This window comes from Pongo abelii, chromosome 1 (genome assembly GCF_028885655.2).
Source record: "Pongo abelii isolate AG06213 chromosome 1, NHGRI_mPonAbe1-v2.0_pri, whole genome shotgun sequence".
In the NCBI taxonomy this organism is placed as follows: Eukaryota; Metazoa; Chordata; class Mammalia; order Primates; family Hominidae; genus Pongo; species Pongo abelii.
The window spans coordinates 89,283,553-89,306,510 of NC_071985.2; the positions used below are offsets into that span (position 1 = coordinate 89,283,553).

At 49.6% G+C, this 22,958-nt stretch overlaps 1 protein-coding gene and 1 long non-coding RNA gene across 2 annotated transcripts in view; one reads left to right on the plus strand and one right to left on the minus strand.

Annotated features, from left to right (window-relative positions):
* LOC129049059 (uncharacterized) overlaps nt 1–17,035 on the minus strand; it is a 20,636-nt gene extending 3,601 nt beyond the window's left edge. The window contains exons 1-2 of the long non-coding RNA XR_008511828.2: nt 16,577–17,035; nt 13,520–13,640 (exon numbers count right to left, since the gene is read on the minus strand). This is a non-coding gene — a long non-coding RNA (uncharacterized LOC129049059). The remainder of the gene's footprint in view (nt 1–13,519; nt 13,641–16,576) is intronic.
* On the plus strand, nt 961–22,756 carry ARHGAP30 (Rho GTPase activating protein 30). The gene is made up of 12 exons (XM_002809903.5): nt 961–1,403; nt 10,218–10,320; nt 13,396–13,540; nt 15,074–15,156; nt 15,307–15,414; nt 16,373–16,500; nt 16,962–17,133; nt 17,216–17,319; nt 17,395–17,472; nt 17,997–18,398; nt 20,017–20,282; nt 20,372–22,756. Exons 1-12 carry the CDS (start codon nt 1,307–1,309, stop codon nt 21,986–21,988), a joined length of 3,303 nt encoding a protein of 1,100 aa, XP_002809949.3. The 5' UTR covers nt 961–1,306; the 3' UTR covers nt 21,989–22,756.
* Nucleotides 22,757–22,958: the final 202 nt, after the last annotated feature.

The window sequence follows — 22,958 nt, forward strand, 5'->3', positions numbered from 1 at the left end:
ATCCTTCCTGTAGTCCCAAGTAGGGGAAGACTTAGGATGCCTGTAGCTGGGAGGGAAAGGGAAAGAATTGGCCTCCACAAGGCCTTTGGCCATCTCTGAGAGTCCCCTGGTAGGAAAGTGGAGCTAAGAACCCTTTCGAGGATGGCCAATGCCTTAGTTTGCAAAGTGTTTTAAATTCCTTTTTTTTTTTTTTTTTTTTTGAGATGAAGTCTTGCTTTGTCGCCCAGGCTGGAGTGCAGTGGCACTATCTCGGCTCACTGCAACTTCTGACTCCCAGGTTCAAGCGATTCTCTCACCTCAGCCTCCCAAGTAGCTGGGATTACAGGCACCGGCCACCATGCTCAGTTAGTTTTTGTATTTTTAGTAGAGACAGGGTTTCACCATGTTGGCCAAGCTGGTCTCGAACTCCTGACCTCAGGTGATTCACCCGCCTCAGCCTCCCAAAGTGCTGGGATTATAGGCGTGAGCCACTGCGCCCAGCCTGAATTCCTTATTGTACTGGAAACTCAACAGCTATGTGAAATAGGCAGCAGTGTACCCTTTTTTACAGGTAAAGAAACTGAAACTCAAGTTAAATGAGTTTTACAGACTCTTAGAGGTGGGAGGATTTAAAGGTCCTCTAGTCTGCTCCCTTCATTTTCCTAGGTGTGGAAACTGAGGCTCAGTGAAGTAATGTGATTTGACTGAGGTGCTAGATCCATCAGAGGCAGAACCCAGGCATCCTCCCTTGTGAGTGTGCTTTTTACAGCCCTGTGTCAACTTGCTCCCAGGCAAGCCCCAGGTCTCTACCTTGGACCCAAGAATTCTGGTCTCTAAGGGAGTCAGTCACCTGCTCACACCCCAGACACCATCACCCCACCCCAGGGCTCTGACATCACCTCCCCTGACCAATGAACGAAGTCCAAGCAATGGGTGAGGATGTGAATGTCAGCTACCTCCCCCACCCTAGGCCCTGTGGTTGCAAAGATGCTCTAACAGGAAGTGGGTTAAGGAGCTGCACTGCTTCCTGCCCCCTAAAGCTGCGCGGGGCGAGGAGGGCGAGTGCCAGGCTGGGCCACGAGACACAGGACACAATTTCTTGCCAGGGTCCTGGTAGCTTCCTCTTCAACAGCCACTTCCGTGTGGCCGGGGCCCCAGGGGCAGGAGCTGCTGCCCGTTGCCCAGGCCACCCTCCACCCCCAATTGGGAGCCCTGCCCCCCTGGGGCCGGGCCAAGCCCAGCAGCTGGCTGGGATCCCATGGGGGACTGGTAGGGCACAGGTCTTGGGGGACAGAGGTGACCGGGCCAGTGCCCTGGGGCTCTGGCCATGAAGTCTCGGCAGAAAGGAAAGAAGAAGGGCGGTGCGAAGGAGCGGGTTTTTGGGTGCGACTTGCAGGAGCACCTGCAGCACTCAGGCCAGGAGGGTAAGGAGGCCGGCTCAGCTTCTGCGGGGTGGGTGGGGAGGCACTGGGCATCTGCAGCCCGATCCAGCCTGAAGGGCAAAAGCAGTTTCCAGTGCTCCTGGGGAAGGGGCAGTGGCCTGGGGTCACCATTCAAGAGAACTGTAAGTGGGCAAGACAGGAAATGTGGCTCAGTGAAGAAGGCAGGGCGGCTCCCTTGTGTAACTTTCTGGGGATGGGGTGGCTGAGGGGATGAGAATGTGAGTACCCAGGTAGCAGTGAGGGGGAGGATGGAGAGACTGGAAACCGAGGAGGAGTGGATGAAACAGCGGGCAGGTGACTGGGAACAGGAGAGGGAGGGTGAGGCGACAGGGTCAGGAGAGGAGTGGCTGAAGGGGAAATGATTATCCTTAGGTCTGAATGAAAGGAGACAGGGAAATGGCCCCAGAAGGGTCTCAAGATGGCCCTTGAGGCGGGTGGTTTCCTGGCTGGAGAACACCCAAGGACAAGGTCATGGGCTCTGTTCCCACTGCAGCCTTGCTGGGCCGCAAGGGAGGATGTGGGGCTGGAAACAGCCTCTGCCCCCAGTCTTTGTGATTCTCTTGTTCTCCCTGTGCAAAAGAGAAACAGGTTCAAAGTCGGGGGCAAGGGGAGAAGTGGCTGAAATGGGGAAGAATGAAAGAGAGGGTGTGAGGCCTGGCTTGAAGCTGGAGGTGGAGGGTGCAAAGGAGGGTGGGTGTGGAGCTGTCTGTGGAGCTCACCCAGCTCCCTCCCTGGGTTACCTTAGAGTGGGCTTTGAAGCCAGAAGGACCAGGGACAATATCTGGTTCACAACAGGGCCTGGCATGGAGCAGCCACTCAAAATAATTTCTTGATTCAATTTGAAATTGAACCCAGGTATCCTGGCTGCCCAGCCCAGCTTGTTTTTGGCACTTCAAGCTCCTCCTAGAGAAGGGCATAATTCTTTCCCCACTCCACCCCATTCCACCCCACCCCAATCTGTCATTTCCTCTTTGTCCCCTCCTCTGCTCTGGGCTGTGGTGCTTGCAGCGGAGGGAGGGTGATGGTGGTTCCCAGATCATTTCCTGCTCTTAGCCCCGCCCCTGCATCCCCAGACACCTCCTTCCCCTTTTCTCCTCCAGTGAGACGACCCCTATCTCCATTGCCCTTTGTTAAGGGAAAGCCCAGACCCCAAGGAAGAGTGTTAAACAGTTGAAGCGAGCTTATTTGAGCCTTCCTCTTCTCACTGGGCAGAGTGGAGGTGGCACAGCTATCAGTGCAGGGCTTACTCCTTTCTAAAGGACTCCTCTCAAAAGCTATGATTCTTAGCCAATGACCATGAGATTTAATTGGGGATGATGTTCTCCTCCCAGCTCAATGCAAACCCTCAGTTCAGCCTTTCCTGGTACTGCCCTTTCCTGTGGTCAACCAACCAACCCTATCTTGAAACATTGAACCCATAGCCAGCCCAGACCCTGCTCCTAGAACCCTCCCGGCCTCTTCCTGCATTCCTAGCAGGGAAGGGGCACGCTCTCTAGAGGGGACAGACATCTGATTGCTGAATCCTGATCCTAGGTGAATCCCAGAGCAGGAGACCAAAACCTCTCCTGAACCCAAGGGTGGGTTGATCTTGGGCACCAGAGTAGCAGTGGTGGCTCCTTCCCTATCCCTCAGGTCTTCCTGGTACAGAGAGGTGGAAAGTGGAAGGAAGGACCGAGAGAGGCTGGTGATGGTTCCTCTCTTTAATCCAACATCCACCAAAAAAAATGAAAGCAGAGAGATCTGTGTTTTTGGTTAATTTATCCTCCCTGATCACGTTGGTCTCCCCCAACCTCACAACCTTGCTCCATCTCAGCCCTGTCTCCAGCTCTTTGCCCCCACATGGGTCTCTTCCTTCCCTAAGCCCTGTATGTACTGAATTCTTTCTTTTCTTAATCTTTGATAGATTGTTCAGATTTCCTTCTTTCTTTCTTTCTTTTTTTTTTTGAGATGGAGTCTTGCTCTGTCCTAGGCTGGAGTGTAGTGGCGTGATCTCGGCTCACTGCAACCTCTGCCTCCCAGGTTCAAGCAGTTCTCCTGCCTCAGCCTCCAGAGTAGCTGGGATTACAGGCAGGCACCACCACACCCAGCTAATTTTTGTATTTTTAGTAGAGACAGGGTTTCACCATGTTGGCCAGGCTGGTCTCGAACACTGACCTCATGATCCACCCGCTTCGGCCTCCCAAAGTGCTGGGATTACAGGCGTGAGCCACTGCGCCTGGCCAATTGTTCAGGTTTCTAATTCTCAGGTCCCTAAGCTTTGGGTCTTCCTCCCTGACCCTACTCTCATTTCCTCGATGTCTCCATCCCTTTGACTTCGTCCCTCCAATCCTGTCTGTAGCTTTTATCTCTGACCTCATCTCTCTGATCTCTATCTCCCTAACTCCCCATCTCTGTGACCCTGTTTTCTCTTCCCCTATCTCCTTGACCCAGTTCTTCTATGGCTGTGACTCCTTAGGCTTTTGAGTGTCCTCTTTAAAGGACTCTAGAGGTTCTAAATCAGCAGAGAAGGATAGGATAGAGAAGACCTGGTTTGGATGCTGCTCATGTGACAAAAACCTGGTGGTTTAGGTGACAGCAGACTATTTATGAGTCAAAAGAGTTGGCTTAGCATTAGGCACCCAAGAGTACAGCAGCAGCTCCAACAAGGAGGGGCCTATCTCTGCATTCAATGCTGGGAACCTGAGGTCAGTAGGATCCTAGAAAATGGGAGTAGGTACTGAAAGGATGGATGGTGAACTGTAGGACTGAGACTAAGACGAGGCAAGAGACATGACTAGGGTGCAAAATTTAAGGAAGCGCTCACTTTCAGTGTTGTACAATTGCCCTAGGTGCCTTTTTTTTTTTTTTTTTTTTTTGAGATGCAGTCTTGCTCTGTCACCCAGGCTGGAGTGCAGCACAACCATCTTGGCTCATTGCAACCTCAACCTTCAGGGTTCAAGCAATTCTCCCTGCCTCAGCCTCCCGAGTAGCTGGGACTACAAGCACGCACCACCACGCCTGGCTAATTTTTGTACTTTTTAGTGGAGACGGGGTTTTGCCATGTTGGCCAGGCTAGTCTTGAACTCCTGAGCTCAGGTGATCCACTCGCCTTGGCCTCCCACAGTGCTGGGATTACAGGTGTGAGCCACCACGCCAGGCCCCTAGGTGCCTCATTCTCAAGGAGGTACTCAAGACCATGCATGGGCATGGTTGGCATCTGCATGGCCCTGAGAATAAGTGCTTCCTTAAATTTTGCACACTAGATGCTTCCCTAATCCCACCCAACTCCTGGCTGTGGTGTGCAGGAGGATGAAGGGTCTGGAAGCCAGGTTGTATGAGAAGAGTTGAAAGATTGTGGTTGGCTGGGCATGGTGGTTCACGCCTGTAATCCCAGCACTTTGGGAGGCCAAGGCGGGTGGATCACTTAAGGTCAGGAGTTCGAGGCCAGCCTGTCCAACATGGTGAGATTCCATCTCTACTAAAAATACAAAAATTAGCTGGGCATGGTGGTGTGCACCTGTAATCCCAGCTACTCAGGAGGCTGAGGCTGCAGTGAGCCAAGACTGCACCACTGCACTCCAGCCTGGGCAACAAAGTGAGACTCTGTCTCAGATAAATAAATAAATAAATAAATAAGGGGCCGGGTGCAGTGGCTCACGCCTGTAATCCCAACACTTTGGGAAGCCGAGGTGGGCAGATCACCTGAGGTCGGGAGTTTGAGACCAGCCTGACCAACATGGAGAAACTCTGTCTCTACTAGAAATATAAAAATTAGCCAGAGAGAGTGGTGGGTGCCTGTAATCCCAGCTACTTGGGAGGCTCAGGCAGGAGAATCTCTTGAATCCGGGAGGCAGAGGTTGCAGTGAACCGAGATCGCGCCATTGCACTCTCCAGCCTGGGCAACAAGAGTGAAACTCCGTCTCAAAAAAAAAAAAAAAAAAAAAAAAAAGAAAAAGAAACAAAAAAGAAAAAAGAAAAAGGAAAGATTGGGGTTGATGAATTTATTGATTATTTTCTTCATTCCATATTTCTGTCATACTTTATTCAACAAAGAGCTTGGAATGACTTTCAAAACCTAAAACTTTACAAAAAATTAGAATAAATGATTGAAGGAATTGGGTTGAAGGAAAAACAAGAGGAAGAGAAAGATCAGCACCCAGAAATGCATATTACATGGTTCTATATGGTTCTTAGAGGTGGGCTCTGAGCTTCCTAGTGGTTAAAGAGGTAAACATAGGCCAGGCCCAGTGGCTCACGCCTGTAATCCCAGCACTTTGGGAGGCCGAGGCAGGCGGATCACTTGTGGTCAGGAGTTCGAGACCAGCCTGGCCAACATGGTGAGACCCCATCCCTACTAAAAAACACAAAAATTAGCAGGGCATGGTGGCGCGCACCTGTAGTTCTGGCTACTCAGGAGGCTGAGGCACCAGAACTGCTTGAACGCACCCCAACTCAAAATAAATAAATAAATAAACATAATCAAGTGCAAGACTCATGGGCCCATAAGGAAAAAAAGTTAGATGGTTTAGGAGAACCACAGCTTTTTCCCCCTTCCCTTCCCTTCTTCCCTTCCCTTCCTTTCCTTTTCTCTTCCTTCCCTCCCTCTCTCCTCCCTCCCTCCCTTCCTTCCTCTCTCTTTTCTCTTTTCTCTCCTTCCTCTCCTTCTTTCTTTCTTTCTCTTTCTTTCTTTCTTTCTCTTTCTTTCTTTCTTTCTTTCTTTCTTTCTTTCTTTCTTTCTTTCTTTCTTTCTTTCTTTCTTTCTTTTCCTTTCTTTCTTTCTTGTCTTACTCTGTTGCTGAGGCTGGTGTGCAATGGTGCCGTCATCACTCACTGCAGCCTCAAAGTCCTGGGCTCAAGCAATCTCCTGCTTTAGCCTCCTAACTAGCTGGGACTAGAAGTGTGAGCCACCACGCCCTGCTAATTTTTTATTTTTTGTAGAGATGAGGTCTTGCTATGTTACCCAGGCTGTTCTTGAACTCCTGACCTCAAGTGATCCACCTGCCTTGACCTCCCAAACTGTTGGGATTACAGGCATGAGCTGCCATGCCAAACACAGCTTTTTCTGACACTGATATGTGAGACGAATTTCTCTGATGAGTCCTAGTTAATAGGACCCAGTGTTCTGTCATTGGCAATATTCTCTGTTAAATCTCCAAGGGATGTTATTGATTCTCATAATTGATTAATTCACTGAGTCATTTCACAAACATTCATTGAGCACCTGCTCTGTTTCAACATTGTGCCAGATGCTGGGAGGATGTTATTATATGTCAGGAGATATAAATACAAAATAATCACAACAAACTGCAAGAAGTGGTATAATACAAACATGAATGGCCGGGTGCGGTGGCTCACGCCTGTAATCCCAGCACTTTGGGAGGCTGAGGTGGGCAGATCACCTGAGGTCTGGACTTCGAGACAGCCTGACCAACGTGGGGAAACCCCGTCTCTACTAAAAATACAAAATTAGCCAGGCATTGTGGCACATGCCTGTAATCACAGCTGCTAGGGAGGCTGAGGCAGGAGAATCGCTGGAACCTGAGAGGCGGAGGTTGTGGTGAGCCGAGATCGTGCCACTGCACTCCAGCCTGGGCAACAAGAGCGAAACTCCATCTCAAAAAAAAAAAAAAGAAAAAAGAAAAAAGAACAAAGACTGTGGTGAATTATAATATAGATATAAGAAAAAGGTTTGGAATTGGAGGTTATATTTAAGATGTGCTTTTTTTTTTTTTTTTTTTTTTTTTTTTTTTGAGATAGAGTCTCATTCTGTCCCCCAGGCTTGAGTGCAGTGGTGCAATCTCAGCTCACTGCAACAACTACCTCCCAGGTTCAAGCAATTCTTGAACCTACTTGGCCTCAGCCACCCAAGTAGCTGGGACTACAGACACATGCCACCACACCAGACTAATTTTTGTATTTTTAGTAGAGACGGGGTTTTGCCATGTTGGCCAGGCTGGTCTCAAACTCTAAATCTGCCCACCTCGGCCTACCAAAGTGCTGGGATTACAGGTATGAGCCACCGCACCTGGCCTAAGATGTGTTTTAAGGAATGCATAGAAGTTCACCAGGCAGAGTCAGAGGGAGGGTAATTCCAGGCAAGGGAATAATATGAGTGATGGTACCAAGGCTTGTTAATGGACTAGCAAAGGGCTGCATCATAGGATTTATCAAAGAATTTTCTGGAGCTGTGGCTGAAATGGTGTCTGGACCTGGTTTGTGAAGGGTCTTATATACCAGGTTGAGGAGTTTATGTTTTATTTTGTATTTGTAAGGTAAGCAATGGGGATTAACGTGGGGCAGAGTGGGGTGTATACGAGGCAAAGGATCTAAAGTAGGGAAGTGCTTTGGAAAGATAGCTACATGGCCTTGTGGAGATGTGTTTCAATACATGGTTTTTTGTTGTTGTTGTTGTTGTTGTTTTTAAAGACTGAGTCTTGCTCCGTCATTAAAGCTGGAGTACAGTGGCACAATCTTGGCTCATTGCAACCTCCACCTCCCGGGTTCAAGCAATTCTCCTGCCTCAGCCTCCCAAGTAGCTGGAATTATAGGCATGCGCTGCCACGCCCAGCTAATTTTTGTATTTTTAGTAGAGACGGGGTTTCACCATGTTGGCCAGGCTGGTCTCAAACTCCTGACCTCAGATGATCCACCTGCTTTGGCCTCCCAAAGTGCTGGGATTACAGGCGTGAGCCACCGCGCCTGGCCGTTTTTGAGGATCTATCGTGTATGAGACACCATGTCAGATAATATAAGGAATACCAAGATGGATCACACTTAGATTTTGTCCTTAAAAAGCTACAGTCTAGTAACAGGAGGGGGCCCAGGGTTGGGAAAGATAGTACAGGTTTTTGCACTCTTGATTTGAGTCCTGGCTCTAGCTGGGTGCTGCTGGGCACTCGGTACTTCTTTGACCCTCAGTTTTCTTATCTGTAAAATGGGGACTAGAATATCTCATTGTTAAAGTTTTTTTTCAGATATTCTTGTATTTGATTGCCAAAGGTCTGTCATTCAGAATATCTAATTTTTAAGATTAAATGATAGAACATATATAAAGCAGGTCAGGCGCGGTGGCTCACACCTGTAATCCCAGCACTTTGGGAGGCTCACCTGAGGTCAGGAGTATGAGACCAGCCTGGCCAACATGGTGAAACCCCGTCTCTACTAAAAATACAAAAATTAGCTGGGCGTGGTGGCGCGTGTCTGTAATTCCAGCTACTTGGGAGGCTGAGGCAGGAAAATTGCTTGAACCCCGGAGGTGGAGGTTGCAGTGAGCCAAGATTGTGCCACTGCACTCCAGTCTGGGAAACAGAGTGAGACTCCATCACAAAAAAACAAACAAACAGAACCCAACAACAACAAAGAACTAATAGCCATGAGCTTTCTTACCAGAGGGTGTACTTCAAAATAATCCCCAACAGTCCTGTTCCATTTGGGTTGGGACAACTAATGTTCCTTCACCTTATGTAGAGTGTTAAGTAAATGCACTTTTAAGATAAGTCCTTGGCCAGGCTCAGTGGCTCACGCCTGTAATCCCAGCACTTTGGGAGGCCGAGGCGGGCGAAATATGAGGTCAGGAGTTCAAGACCAGCCTGGCCAACATGGTGAAACTCCGTCTCTACTAAAAATACAAAAAAATTAGCTGTAGACTTAGTGGCGGGCGTCTGTAATTCCAGCTACTCGAGAGGCTGAGGCAGGAGACTCGCTTGAACCCCGGGAGGCAGAGGTTGCAGTAAGCAAAGATTGCACCACTGCACTCCAGCCTGGGCAACAGAGTGAGACTCCGTCTCAAAAAAAAAAAAAAAAGTCCTTGACTCTGCCTCCTCTACAACCAGATTGTTGCCCCTTTAAAAATAACTAGTAATTTCAGACAAGTTTCAAGTTTCTTTCTTTTCTTTTCTTTTCTTTCTTTCTTTTTTTTTTTTTGAGATGGAGTTTCCCTCTTGTTACCCAGATTAGAGTGCAGTGGCGTGATCTCAGCTCACTGAAACCTCCACCTCTCGGTTCAAGTGATTTTCCTGCCTCAGCCTCCCAAGTAGCTGGGATTACAGGCATTTGCCACCATGCCCAGGTAGTTTTTGTAGTTTTTAGTAGAGATAGGGTTTCACCATGTTGGTCAGGCTGGTCTCAAACTCCTGACCTCAGGGGATTCACCCACCTCAGCCTCCCAAAGTGTTGGGATTACAGGCATGAGACACCGCACCTGGCCCAAGAGAGACAAATTTCTTTCTTTCTTTCTTTTTTTTTTTTGAGACAGGGTCTCACTCTGTCACCTAGCAGGCCAGAGTGTGGCTTCCTGCAGCCCTTGCCTCCTGGGCTCAGGTGATCCTCCCATCTCAGCCTCCTGAGTAGCTGAAACTACAGGCATGCACCACCACACCCCATTTGTGTTTGTATTTTTTGTAGAGACAGAGTTTCAGCATGTTACTCAGTCTGGTCTTGAACTCCTGGGCTCAAGCAATTCACCCGCCTTGGCCTCCCAAGACGCTGGCTTACAGGGGTGAGCCACTGCACCCAGCCTGACAAATTTCACTTTAACAAAGGCAGAACTTTCTAACAAAGAGCTGATTGGGTAGTTTGGAGAGGCAGTGAGCTCCCAGGACCTTTAGGACCCACTAAGCAGAGATACTGTAGAGGGGTTGGCAGGTTGAAGCTGAAGATGATCTGTAAGAATCTTTCTGACAAGTTTTTATTCCATGAGCTTTGCTCGTGGTCTCCCCAAATTCCCTTCTCTGAGAAATTCCATTTCTCAGACCCAGTGCAGTCTCTGACCACCCAGATCCTCTGATTTCTGTGTCTCTGCCCCGTCTGTGTCCCCAGTGCCCCAGGTGCTAAAGAGCTGTGCAGAATTTGTGGAGGAGTATGGAGTGGTGGATGGGATCTACCGCCTCTCAGGGGTCTCCTCCAACATCCAGAAGCTTCGGTGAGTCAAACAGAGTGGGAGGGCTCTGTGACCAGGAGGCCAGGGAGCCAGAAGGTCATAGTAAGAGTTGCTGAGGACAGCAGAGATGGAGAGTGAGAGGCAGTGGGGAGAAGGAAACACAGATACTAGGTAAGGTCCTAGGGAGGTGCTCTAACAACTCCTCAGGGAAGGTGGAGACCATGGTCCCTCCCCCAACTTAGCACACACACACACAAACTCCACTCTCACATACACCACTCCCACACACACACCCGGCTTAAAAAAAAAAAAAAACTTGGGCCAGGCGCGGTGGCTCATGCCTGTAATCTCAGCACTCTGGGAGGCTGAAGTGGGTGGATCACCTGAGGTCAGGAGTTCAAGACCAGCCTGGCCAATGTGGTGAAACCCCGTCTCTATAAAAATACAAAAATTAGCTGGGTGTGGTGGCACACACCTGTAATCCCAGCTACTTAGGAGGCTGAGGCAGGAGAATTGCTCCAACTCAGGAGGCAGAGGTTGCAGTGAGCCAAGATTGTGCCACTGCACTCCAGCCTGGGTGACAGAGTGAGACTCTGTTTCAAAACAAAACACAAAAAACTTAGATATAATTTACATGTCAAAAAATTCACCATTAAAAAATGTATAATTCCATTGTTTTTAGTGTATTCACATACTATTCACATAGTATATTTACTTTAGATAGTGACGAAGTACAATAATCATCATGATCTAATTCCAGGACATTTCTTTTTTTTTTTTTTTTTTTTTTTTTTGAGATAGAGTCTCACTCTGTTGCCCAGGCTGGAGTGCAGTGGTGTAATCTTGGCTCATTGCAACCTCTGCCTCCTGGGTTCAAGTGATTCTCCTGCCTCGGCCTCCTGAGTAGCTGGGACTACAGATGCACACCACCATGCCTGGCTAATTTTTGTATTTTTAGTAGAAGTGGGGTTTCACTATGTTGGCCAGGCTGGTCTTAATATTTTTTTTTCAATTTTTTTTTTTTTTTTGAGATGGAGTCTCCCTCTGTTGCCCAGGCTGCAGTGCAGTGTTGTGATCTTGGCTGACTGCAGCCTCTCTGCCTCCTGTGTTCAAGTGATTCTCCTGCCTCAGCCTCCCGAGTAGCTGGGACTACAGGCATGCACCATCACACCCAGCTAATTTTTGTATCTTTAGTAGAGACGGGGTTTCACTATGTTAGCCAGGCTGCTCTTGAACTCCTGACCTCAAGTGATCTGCCTGCCTTAGTCTCTCAAAGTGTTGGGATTACAGGCATGAGCCACCGCACCCTGGCCTGTGTATTTATTTATTTATTTATTTATTTTTTGGGATGGAGTCTTGCTCTGCTGCCCAGGCTGTAGTGCAGTGGCGTGATCTCAGCTCACTGCAGCCTCTGACTCCTAGGTTCAAGCAGTTCTCCTGCCTCAGCCTCCAGAGTAGCTGGGATTACAGGCACATGTCACCACGTCCGGTTAATTTTTTTTTTTTTTTGAGATGGAGTTTCACTCTTGTTGCCCAGGCTAGAGTGCAATGGCACAATCTTGGCTCACCACAACCTCCACCTTGCGGGTTCAAGCGATTTTTCTGCCTCAGCCTCCTGAGTAGCTGGGATTACAGGCGAGTGCCACCATGCCTGGCTAATTTTGTATTTTTAGTAGAGATGGGCTTTCTCCATGTTAGTCAGGCTGGTCTTGAACTCTCGACCTCAGGTGATCTGCCTGCCTTGGCCTCCCGAAGTGCTGGGATTACAGGTGTGAGCCACCACGCCCAGCCCACAGTTTTGTATTTTTAGTGGAGACAGGGTTTCACCATGTTGGTCAGGCTGGTCTCGAACTCCAGACCTCAGGTGATCCACCTGGCTCAGCCTCCCAACGTGTTGGGATTACAGGCATGAGCCACTGTGCCCGGCCTACCTTTTTTATTATAGCCATCCCTGTAAATGTAAACTGATATTTCAATGTGATTTATATTTGAGTTACTTTTGTTCTTTTTCTTTTCTTTTTTTGAGACTGGGTCTCACTCTGTCACCCAAGCTAGAGTGCAGTGGCATGGTCATGGCTCACTGCATCCTCTACCTCCTAGGCTCAAGCGATCCTCCTACCTCAGCCTTCTGAGTAGTGAGGATTACAGGCATAAGCCACCTCCCCTGGCCTATATTTGCATTTCTGTAATAGGTAATGATGTTGAACATCTTTTCCTGTGCTTATTGTCTACTTGCATATCTTCTTTGGAGCAATACCAATGTTTATTCAAATGCTTTGCCCATTTTTTCCCTCTTTCCTATGGTGCTGACTTTGCCTGTTTAAAAATTTGGCTTATTTGTTTAGCCGGGCATGGTGGTGGGTGCCTGTAGTCCCAGCTACTCAGGAGGCTGAGGCAGGAGAATCGCTTGAACCTGGGAGGCGGAGGCTGCAGTGAGCAGAGATCGTGCCACTGCATGCCAGTCTGGGCGACAGAGTGAGACTCTGTCTCAAAAAAAAAAATTAGCTTATTTGTCTTTCTAGTCATTGAATTACAAGAGTTCTTTATATGTTTGGAATACTAGACCCTCAATCAGATATATTGTTTGCAAACATTACTGCCATTTTGTGGGTTGTCTTCACTTTTTTAATGGTGACTTTTGGCTACAAATCTTTTTAATTTTGATGTTCAATGTATCCATTTCTTTGTTTGCTTGTGCTTTTAGTATCATATCTAAGAAACTGTTGCCTAATCCTAGAACATAAAGATTTACACTTACCTTTCTTTCTAAAAGTTATACCCATCCATTTTTACATGTACCCAGTGGCACAGATTTAGGACCATACCCTATTGACTCTTACATACCCTTGTATTGCTACACATATCTACAGCTACATCCCTAACATATCCCTGTTCATGCATAGATCCACTTACCTGTACCTGTACCCATCCTCACATTCACATCTACATGTCAACATATGCAATACCTTATACTTACTGGCTTATATGTGTACATGTCCCAACATTCTCCTTCCAAGTCCCACACATGTTGACCCATGACCATGCCGGGACCCATCTCTAACCTCTCCCCACATCACCCCAACCCCTACCACTCCTGACCACACTGCGCCTCCCCAGGCAGGAATTTGAGTCAGAGCGGAAGCCAGACCTGCGTCGGGATGTTTACCTCCAAGACATTCACTGCGTCTCCTCCCTGTGCAAGGCCTATTTCAGAGAACTGCCGGATCCCCTGCTCACTTACCGGCTCTATGACAAGTTTGCCGTGAGTTGAGAGGCGGAGGGGTGGAAGACAGGGCTCAGGGGTGGACAGTCTGATTTTGACATCCCAGGTGTGCCACATACCAGCCAGAGTCCTAGCGATCCTGAATGACAGAGACCACAGAAAAACTTACTGGGGAAAAGACCCCTCCTCCCCAAATCTCCTAGCCCCTACTACCTTTGTCCTCCCTCATCCCTTTTCTCTTCACTCTCCCTCTGCTATGTCCTTCTTTCTCCTAAGGCCTGCAGATTGCACACAGCACAGTGGTGAGACTTGGGGAGGTAGAGGTCAGATTGTTGTAGCTGGAAGGGCCTTGGAAAGCACACGTAGACCAGAGCTTCCCTACACTTAAGAGAATGAGAATACTTTTTAGAAGTAAAATTTTTTCAAGGATGCCTCTCCATTCACTCTAATTATGTGTTGAACATCTTTGGTATTTTATTTTATTTTATATTTTAAGATGGAGTCTCACTCTGTCGCCCAGGCTGAAGTATAGTGGTGCAATCTCGGCTCACTGCAACCTCCGCCTCCCAGGTTCAAGTGATTCTCCTGCCTCAGCCTCCCCAGTAGCTGGAGAGCCCGCCACAATGCCTGGCTAATTTTTTGTATTTTTGGTAGAGACAGGGTTTCACCATGTTGGCCAGGCTGGTCTTGAATCCCTGACCTCAAGTGATTCGCCCACCTCAGCCTCCCAAAGTGTTGGGATTACAGGCATGAGCCCCTGCGCCCAGCCTGTTTTTTGTTTTTTGAGAAAGGGTCTCCTTCGGTCACCCAGGCTGGAGTGCAGTGGTGTGATCACAGCTCACTGCAATCTCAATCTCCCAGGCTCAAGTGATCCTCCTACCTCAGCCTCCTGAGTAGATGGGACTACAGGCGTGCACCACCACGCCTGGCTGATTTTTAAAATTTTTAGTAGAGACAAGGTCTTGCTGTGTTGCCCAGGCTGGTCTCAAGCTCCTAAGCTTAACAAATCCTCCCAACTCAGCTCCCAAAGTGCTAGGGTTACAGGTGTGAGCCACTGTGCCCAGCCTGAACATCTTTTAAACGCGAAAACACATGAAAAATATGCTATTTTGAATTGAGTAACACTTTAAAAATAAGTTGCACTTTATTGAGCACAACAGCACTGAGAGACCCTAAATCCTAGCAGCACCCTGCTCAGTTCACACCGGCTAGGTTGGGGTGGGGGACAGCTTTCCTGGACACACTGAAATAATTCTGTGGTCCCTGGGGCACCCACAAGGTGGCACCACTGAAGTATCCCAGTACCAGAGCTCTACAGATGGAGGATGGTAAGACAGCGAGTTGCCAACTTCACAAAAGCTATTAAGTGGCATAACCAAAATTCAGCTGCCATCTTCATGGACCCCAAATTCTGAGCTCTCTCTACCAAGTCAGTGCACCACAGACGATGTAGGATGGGGTAGCACAGAGTCCAGTGCACATTGTTCCTGAGAACTTGGTTAGGAGCTCTGGGGAGTAAGCAGGGGCATTGCTGGGTCACTGATTCCTGCTTCTTGCACTCCTCTCAATCAGGAGGCTGTAGCAGTGCAATTGGAACCTGAGCGCTTGGTCAAGATCCTAGAGGTGCTTCGAGAACTCCCTGTCCCAAACTACAGGTATGTGGCACTCCATATCTGCCCAGCAACCTGAGACAACTCATTCACTCGCTGCCTGGAGCCTTAACTGGGTCCTATTGGATCCCAGGTCCCAGCCCTAATGCCTGCCCCGGGCATTCCCTGCATGATCCCTGCCCCTGCTTTCTGCAGGACCCTGGAGTTCCTCATGAGGCACCTGGTGCACATGGCCTCGTTCAGTGCCCAGACCAACATGCATGCTCGCAACCTGGCCATCGTGTGGGCTCCCAACCTGCTGAGGTAGGTGCCTGTGTGAGCAGTGTATGGGGATCCTGTGAGACACTGGCCTCTGGGAGGCTGCTCCCAGGATGAGGTTTGACTGTGTGGGTACACTGGAGAAGGGTGTGGCGCTCACGAAGCCCAGTGAGCAAAGAAGGTTCAACATCATGTTGGGTCGGATGGGCCCCATCCATTTTAGTCCCTTCTCTGCAATCAAATAAAGTCCCTAAAAGGCAGGACTTTTGTGTTTTCCTACAGTGTGTCACTGAGCTCAGGGACTGGAACATAATAGTTCCATGTCAATTTTTTTTGTTTGTTTTTGAGACAGAGTCTTGCTCTGTTGCCCAGGCTGGAGAGCAGCGGCGCGATCTCAACTCACTGCAAACTCCGCTTCCTGGGTTCAAGTGATTCTCGTGCCTCGGCCTCCTGAGTAGCTGGGATTACAGGCATGAGCCACCATGCCTGGCTAATTTTTGTATTTTTAGTAGAGAGAAGGGGTTTCACCATGTTGGTCAGGCTGATCTTGAACTCTTGACCTCAGGTGATCCACCCACCTCCTCCCTGTGCAAGTGCTAGGATTACAGGTGTGAGCCACTGTGTCCGGCCTCATGCCAAATGTTTGTTGAGCAAAACGTCTTGCAGTCTGTTGGCTGCACTCACTGTGCATATCACTCACTGTGGTCCAAGACAGACTATGAGAAGTCCTGTAATTCATTATAAAATTCATTATAAACTAGACACCCTGGTGTGCAAAGGAAATAGAGATTAATCCTGAGGAGGGTGTCCAAGAAGGCTTCCTTCCTGGAAGTCTTCAAGTGGCATTTGAGAATTGGAAGAATTATGCATACAATTTAAGAGGTAGAGATGGGGTTAAGGTCATTCGAGAGAGAGAGAGAGAGAGAATAAGGTATTTTCAGGGAGAATCTGGATTGGGAAGTTTGGTGGGGCTGAGGGGGAGAATAATTCCACATCTCCACAGGTCTAAGGACATAGAGGCCTCAGGCTTCAATGGGACAGCGGCCTTCATGGAGGTGCGGGTACAATCCATCGTCGTGGAGTTCATCCTCACACACGTGGACCAGCTCTTTGCGGGTGCTGCCCTCTCTGGTCAGTGTCCTTCCTGCCCTCCACATATCCCACTGTTTGGGGAGTCAAGTTAGTTACAGAGAGCCTTGAAGATCACCTAGTTCAGTTGAGTCTCATACACGGATGTTGGTAGTGGCCACATGGAGAGAACCCTGGGGAAATAATTGTGCAGTCATGACTTCAGAAGACCTCTTCTGCTGTCAGTCCAGGGCATGGCTTGACCTCTGAGTCACCATCCTGGCTCCCAAGGCTAGTGATGGCTCATACCCACCCCCAGCCCACCAGGCCAGCGTCGTGGGATCTCCCAGCCCTCTTTGTCCATGAGGGCACTCTTTTGAGGTGATGGACATGGAGGCACTGTCTTCAGGGGCTTCTGAATGTATCCCTAACCTTGTAGTTGGCATCGGGTGATGAAAGATTGGGTGCCTGAGGTCTCTCTCTTGGCTCTGTTCCTGGCTGGCCAATTCCTTTTCTTTTCCCAGGTGGTGAGGTGGAGAGTGGATGGCGATCACTTCCAGGGACCCGGGCATCAGGCAGCCCCGAGGACCTTATGCCCAGGCCACTGCCTTATCACCTGCCTAGCATACTTCAGGCTGGCGATGGACCCCCACAGATGCGGCCCTACCATACTATCATTGAGATTGCCGAGCACAAGTAAGGCCTCCTTCCTGGGCCTTCCTCCCCTGCACTGACCATCATGTTCCAGCCTCCAATTATGCCCCTCCATTCTTTGTAGGCGGAAGGGGTCTTTGAAGGTCAGGAAGTGGAGGTCTATCTTCAATTTAGGTCGCTCTGGCCATGAGACTAAGCGTAAACTTCCACGGGGGGCTGAAGACAGGGGTAAGTCTGGGGAGATGGGGGGAGCTCTGCTGAGGGTGCACAAGGCCCTGGCTCTACCCACATCCCTTCTTACAGAGGATAAATCCAACAAGGGGACACTGCGGCCAGCCAAAAGCATGGACTCACTGAGTGCTGCAGCTGGGGCCAGTGATGGTGAGTATAGGGGTGCATTTCTGTGTGTATGTGTGTGTGCTATGTGACCAGCATGGGCTTGTGTGTGTGTGTGTATGTGCAGCCAACTGTGTTCAATAATTTCAAAAAATATTTAATGAGTGCCTATTATATACCAGCCACATTGTAAGTGTAGCTGAATGCTACGGTGAGTTCATTGTCTAATCTATGAATTTGTTGATGAGTGTTCGTATGGGAAGGGACAGCATGGGTATGTGGTGATGGTGGTGGTGGTGGTGGTGGTGGTGATGGTGACAATGGCCAGTGACTGTATCTGCAGGGAAGGAAGGGAGTTCCCTAGGTATGTGAAGGTGAGGTGATCTTTGACCTACTGGCTGAGTGAAAAGTTTGCAGTAGTGATCAAAAGAAGCTGGGCCTGGTGCCTTCCAGGCTATCGTTGCTTTCAGGCCTGAGAAAGCAGAGAGCATTCTCCAGAGCCTTCTTGAGATGTCTAGGCCCCTTGGAGCTTAGGCCATTGCCTACCTGGCCCTCTTTTTCCTCCACAGAGCCAGAGGGGCTGGTGGGGCCCAGCAGCCCCCGGCCAAGCCCATTGCTGCCTGAGAGCTTGGAGAACGATTCTATAGAGGCAGCAGAGGGTGAACAGGAGCCTGAGGCAGAAGCATTGGGTGGCACAAACTCTGAACCAGGCACACCACGAGCTGGGCGGTCAGCCATCCGGGCTGGGGGCAGCAGCCGTGCAGAGCGCTGTGCTGGTGTCCACATCTCAGACCCCTACAATGTCAACCTCCCGCTACACATCACCTCTATCCTCAATGTGCCCCCGAACATCATCTCTAACGTTTCCTTGGCCAGGCTCACCCGTGGCCTTGAGTGCCCTGCTCTACAGCACCGGCCAAGCCCTGCCTCTGGCCCTGGCCCTGGCCCTGGCCTCGGCCCTGGCCCCCCAGGTGAGGACCCATTGATTGACCAAGACTGGGAAAAGGGACTAGAACTCCAGGCTGAAGCTCTGATGCTGGAAGATCCACCCTAGGAAGGGCAGAGACCTCAGCCCTTGGGCTTTGGGGTGGTTACCTTCAGCTGCCTCCCTAGATTCAGGATTAGGGAAATCCAGTAATATTATCAGGCTATGTGAAATCTATGGAGAGGAGATCTCTAGCAGCCTTCAGAACATTGATGTACCCAAGAATAGGGGCCTGTGTCAGAAACATATAGCAGGGATTACTAAGGACAAATGTGGGAATATATAATAGATGGATGGGTAACAATAATAGTAACATCAATACTATCAGCTAACATTTATCAAGAGTTTATTAAGTACCGGCTAGGTGCCGTGGCTCATGCCTATAATCCCAGCACTTTGGGAGGCCTAGGCGGGCGGATCACCTGAGGTCAGGAGTTCAAGACCAGCCTGCCCAACATGGCGAAACCCCATCTCTACTAAAAATGCCAAAAATTGGCCAGGTGTGGTGGCAGGTGCCTGCGGTCCCAGCTCCTTGGGAGGCTGAGGCAGGAGAATCGCTTGAACTCAGGAGGCAGAGGCTGTAGTGAGCCGAGATCACGCCACTGCACTCCAGCCTGGGTGACAAGAGCAAAACTCTATCTCAAATTAAAAAAAAAAAAAAGAGTTTATAAAGTACCAAGTGCTAGGCCAGGCACGGTGGCTCACACCTGTAATCCCAACACTTTGGGAGGCTGAGGAGGGTGGATCACTGGAGGTCAGGAGTTTCAGACCAGCCTGGTCAACATGGTGAAACCCCGTCTCTACTAAAAAAATACAAAAAAAATTAGTCAGGTGTGCCTGGTGAGGCATGCTTGTAATCCCAGAGACTCAGGAGGCTGAGGCAGGAGAATTGGTTGAACCCAGGAGGTGGAGGTTGCAGTGAGCTGAGATTGCGCCACTGCACTCCAGCCTGGGAGACATAGCAAGACTCTGTCTCAAAAAAAAAAAAAAAAAAAAAGGTCTAAGTGCTGTGATTGCAGGAATTAGCTTGTTTCATTTTCTCATAATCTTATGACATAGGTATTGTTAGCCTTATGTTACAGCAGTGGAAACTGAGACTTAGGTTAATCAATTTGCAATTGATTTAGGTAGAAGTAGCAGAGCTAGGATCTGATCCTTGCTCTGACTCCAGTTCCTGAAGTGTCACTCATGAGAAGTCCTGAGGCAGGATAGGATAGTGGGTAAGAACATGGGCTATAGAGTTAAGTAGACTTGGGTTCAAATTTTGGCTGTACTGCTTATTTGTTACATGACCTTAGACAAATTGCTTAATCTCTCTGAGCCTCAGTTTCCTCATATGTAAAATGAGGACAATACCCCACAAAATAGTTTGGAGGAAAAAATGACAATGCATTGTAAAATGTATAGCACAGTGCTTGGCACCTGGTAGGGTCTCAATTAAGGTAGCAAGCCAATAACTAGGGACATTGGTCTGAAAGGATCAGTCATGCAGAGTAGCAATGCTGGGAGTCCTGGGCCCCTGCTATATCAATGCTAGGAGGACTCACACTGAAAAGGGTCAGGGCTTGACCTTTGTATTCCTGGGACTACTTCTCCCCCAACAGATGAAAAGTTGGAAGCAAGTCCAGCCTCAAGTCCCCTGGCAGACTCAGGCCCAGACGACTTGGCTCCTGCCCTGGAGGACTCCCTGTCCCAGGAGGTGCAGGACTCCTTCTCCTTCCTAGAGGACTCAAGCAGCTCAGAACCTGAGTGGGTGGGGGCAGAGGATGGGGAGGTGGCCCAGGCAGAAGCAGCAGGAGCAGCCTTCTCCCCTGGGGAGGACGACCCTGGGATGGGCTACCTGGAAGAGCTCCTGGGAGTTGGGCCTCAGGTAAGGAGAGCCGTGCTGGGTTTGGGGGTGGCATGGAGTCAAGGGTGGACAGGGCCTCCTGGTCCTGAGTCACAATGCTGTGCCTACAGGTGGAGGAGTTCTCTGTGGAGCCACCCCTGGATGACCTGTCTCTGGATGAGGCACAGTTTGTCTTGGCCCCCAGCTGCTGTTCCCTGGACTCCGCTGGCCCCAGGCCTGAAGTTGAGGAGGAAAATGGGGAGGAAGTTTTCCTGAGTGCCTATGATGACCTAAGTCCCCTTCTGGGACCTAAACCCCCAATCTGGGAGGGTTCAGGGAGTCTGGAGGGAGAGGCGGCAGGATGTGGAAGGCAGGCTCTGGGACAGTCTGGGGAAGAGCAGGCATGCTGGGAAGTTGGGGAGGACAAGCAAGCTGAGCCTGGAGGCAGGCTAGACATCAGGGAAGAGGGAGAGGGAAGTCCGGAGACCAAGGTGGAGGCTGGAAAGGCCAGTGAGGATAGAGGGGAGGCTGGGGGAAGCCAAGAGACAAAAGTCAGTTTGAGAGAAGGGAGTAGGGAAGAGACAGAGGCCAAGGAAGAGAAGTCCAAAGGTCAGAAGAAGGCTGACAGTATGGAGGCTAAAGATGTGGAGGAATCAGGAGGAGAGGAGTATACAGACGAGAAGGAAAAAGAAATTGAGAGAGAAGAGGCTGAACAAAGAGAGGAAGCCCAGGTAGCTGGAAGGGACCTAGAGCAAGGGGCCCAGGAAGATCAAGTTGCTGAGGAGAAATGGGAAGTTGTACACAAACAAGAGGCCGAGGGAGTCAGCCAGGATGAGGACAAAGGACAGAGGGAGAAGGGGTACCATGATGCAAGAAAAGACCAAGGAGATGGTGAAGACAGCAGAAGCCCAGAAGCAGCAACTGAAGGAGGAGCAGGGGAGGTCAGCCAGGAACGGGAGAGTGGGGATGGAGAGGCTGAGGGAGACCAGAGGGCTGGAGGGGACTATTTAGAAGAGGACACCCTCTCTGAAGGTTCAGGTGTAGAGTCCCTGGAGGTTGACTGTGCCAAAGAGGGCAATCCTCACTCTTCTGAGATGGAAGAGGTAGCCCCACAGCCACCCCAGCCAGAGGAGATGGAGCCTGAGGGGCAGCCCAGTCCAGACGGCTGTCTATGCCCCTGTTCCCTTGGCTTGGGTGGCGTGGGCATGCGTCTAGCTTCCACTCTGGTTCAGGTCCAACAGGTCCGCTCTGTACCTGTGGTGCCCCCAAAGCCACAGTTTGCCAAGATGCCCAGTGCAATGTGTAGCAAGATTCATGTGGCACCTGCAAATCCAAGCCCGAGGCCTGGCCGGCTTGATGGGACTCCTGGAGAAAGGGCTTGGGGGTCCCGAGCTTCTCGATCCTCTTGGAGGAATGGGGGTAGTCTTTCCTTTGATGCTGCTGTGGCCCTAGCCCGGGACCGCCAAAGGACTGAGGCTCAAGGAGTTCGGCGAACCCAGACCTGTACTGAGGGTGGGGATTACTGCCTCATCCCCAGAACCTCCCCTTGTAGTATGATCTCTGCCCATTCTCCTCGGCCTCTTAGCTGCCTGGAGCTCCCATCTGAAGGTGCAGAAGGGTCTGGATCCCGGAGTCGTCTTAGTCTGCCCCCCAGAGAACCCCAGGTTTCTGATCCCCTGTTGTCCTCTCAGCACAGATCGTATGCATTTGAAACACAGGCTAACCCTGGGAAAGGTGAGGGACTGTGATTAGGACCACAGCCCTGGGCAAAGGGGACCAGTAAGTTGTCTTGAATCTCCATGGTTCCTGACTAGCTGTCTCTTCTGCAGCATGAGCAGCTGTAGTGCCCAACTCTATAGGCTTTGGCTCTCCAGCTTCTCTGTTTGACTGTGGGAGGCACTGCCTTGGTTGGTTTACCTGAACTTGTCTCAGACACAAAGCACTTATCTCTTAGGAGATTCCCAAGAAAGTCAACAAGATCTTGTTACCAGGGAGTGGGTCATTGGCCAAAGGCAACATAAGGTAGGCAGAAAACTTAAAAGAGTTTGTTAAAGTGAAGACTGGAGAATTCCTCCCTTCCTCTGAGCTGTGAATCTCTCTTCATCAAAGCCAAAGGTAGAGACAGGGAGGACAGGGCCAGGTTAGGGCCTTCCACATACAAACACTTCTAGAGTTGCCCATTCCTGTTATGTTCTTGGACCCTTAGATACCTCCTGTCCCTTTTAAATCCAGATTAAGAGAAACATCCAGGAAGAGCTCTTTGAAGCCCTCAGTATTTGTTGGAGGGACTGGACTCCTCTCCAGCTCCCCACCCTCTGCCTCCAATCACCATGTGCAAGAGAGGTCCTGTATAGATCTCTCTGGGCTCTCCTTTTTCCTTTAGAATAACTTCTTCCTATTTCAGGAAAGGGAAATGGTGTCACTCAGGCCCTGGGACTGCTTCTCCAGACAGGCTGGGGCCACAGGTCCCACTCTAGTGAAGGTCAATGTCTCAGAATAAAAGCTGTATTTTTACACATAGTGTGGAGTCTCATTATTCTTATTAAAGTCTTCGGTGATAGGTATTATATCTTCACATATTTGGCAAAACATTCTTTTTCTTCTTGTTTGGGTGCTCTTCCTCAGTTGTTGTCATGGAGACTAGTGGCTAGAAACTAGAGCTAGGTTCATGGTGGTCAGGAAATAAGGAAGAGAAACTTATATTTACATAATGCTCAT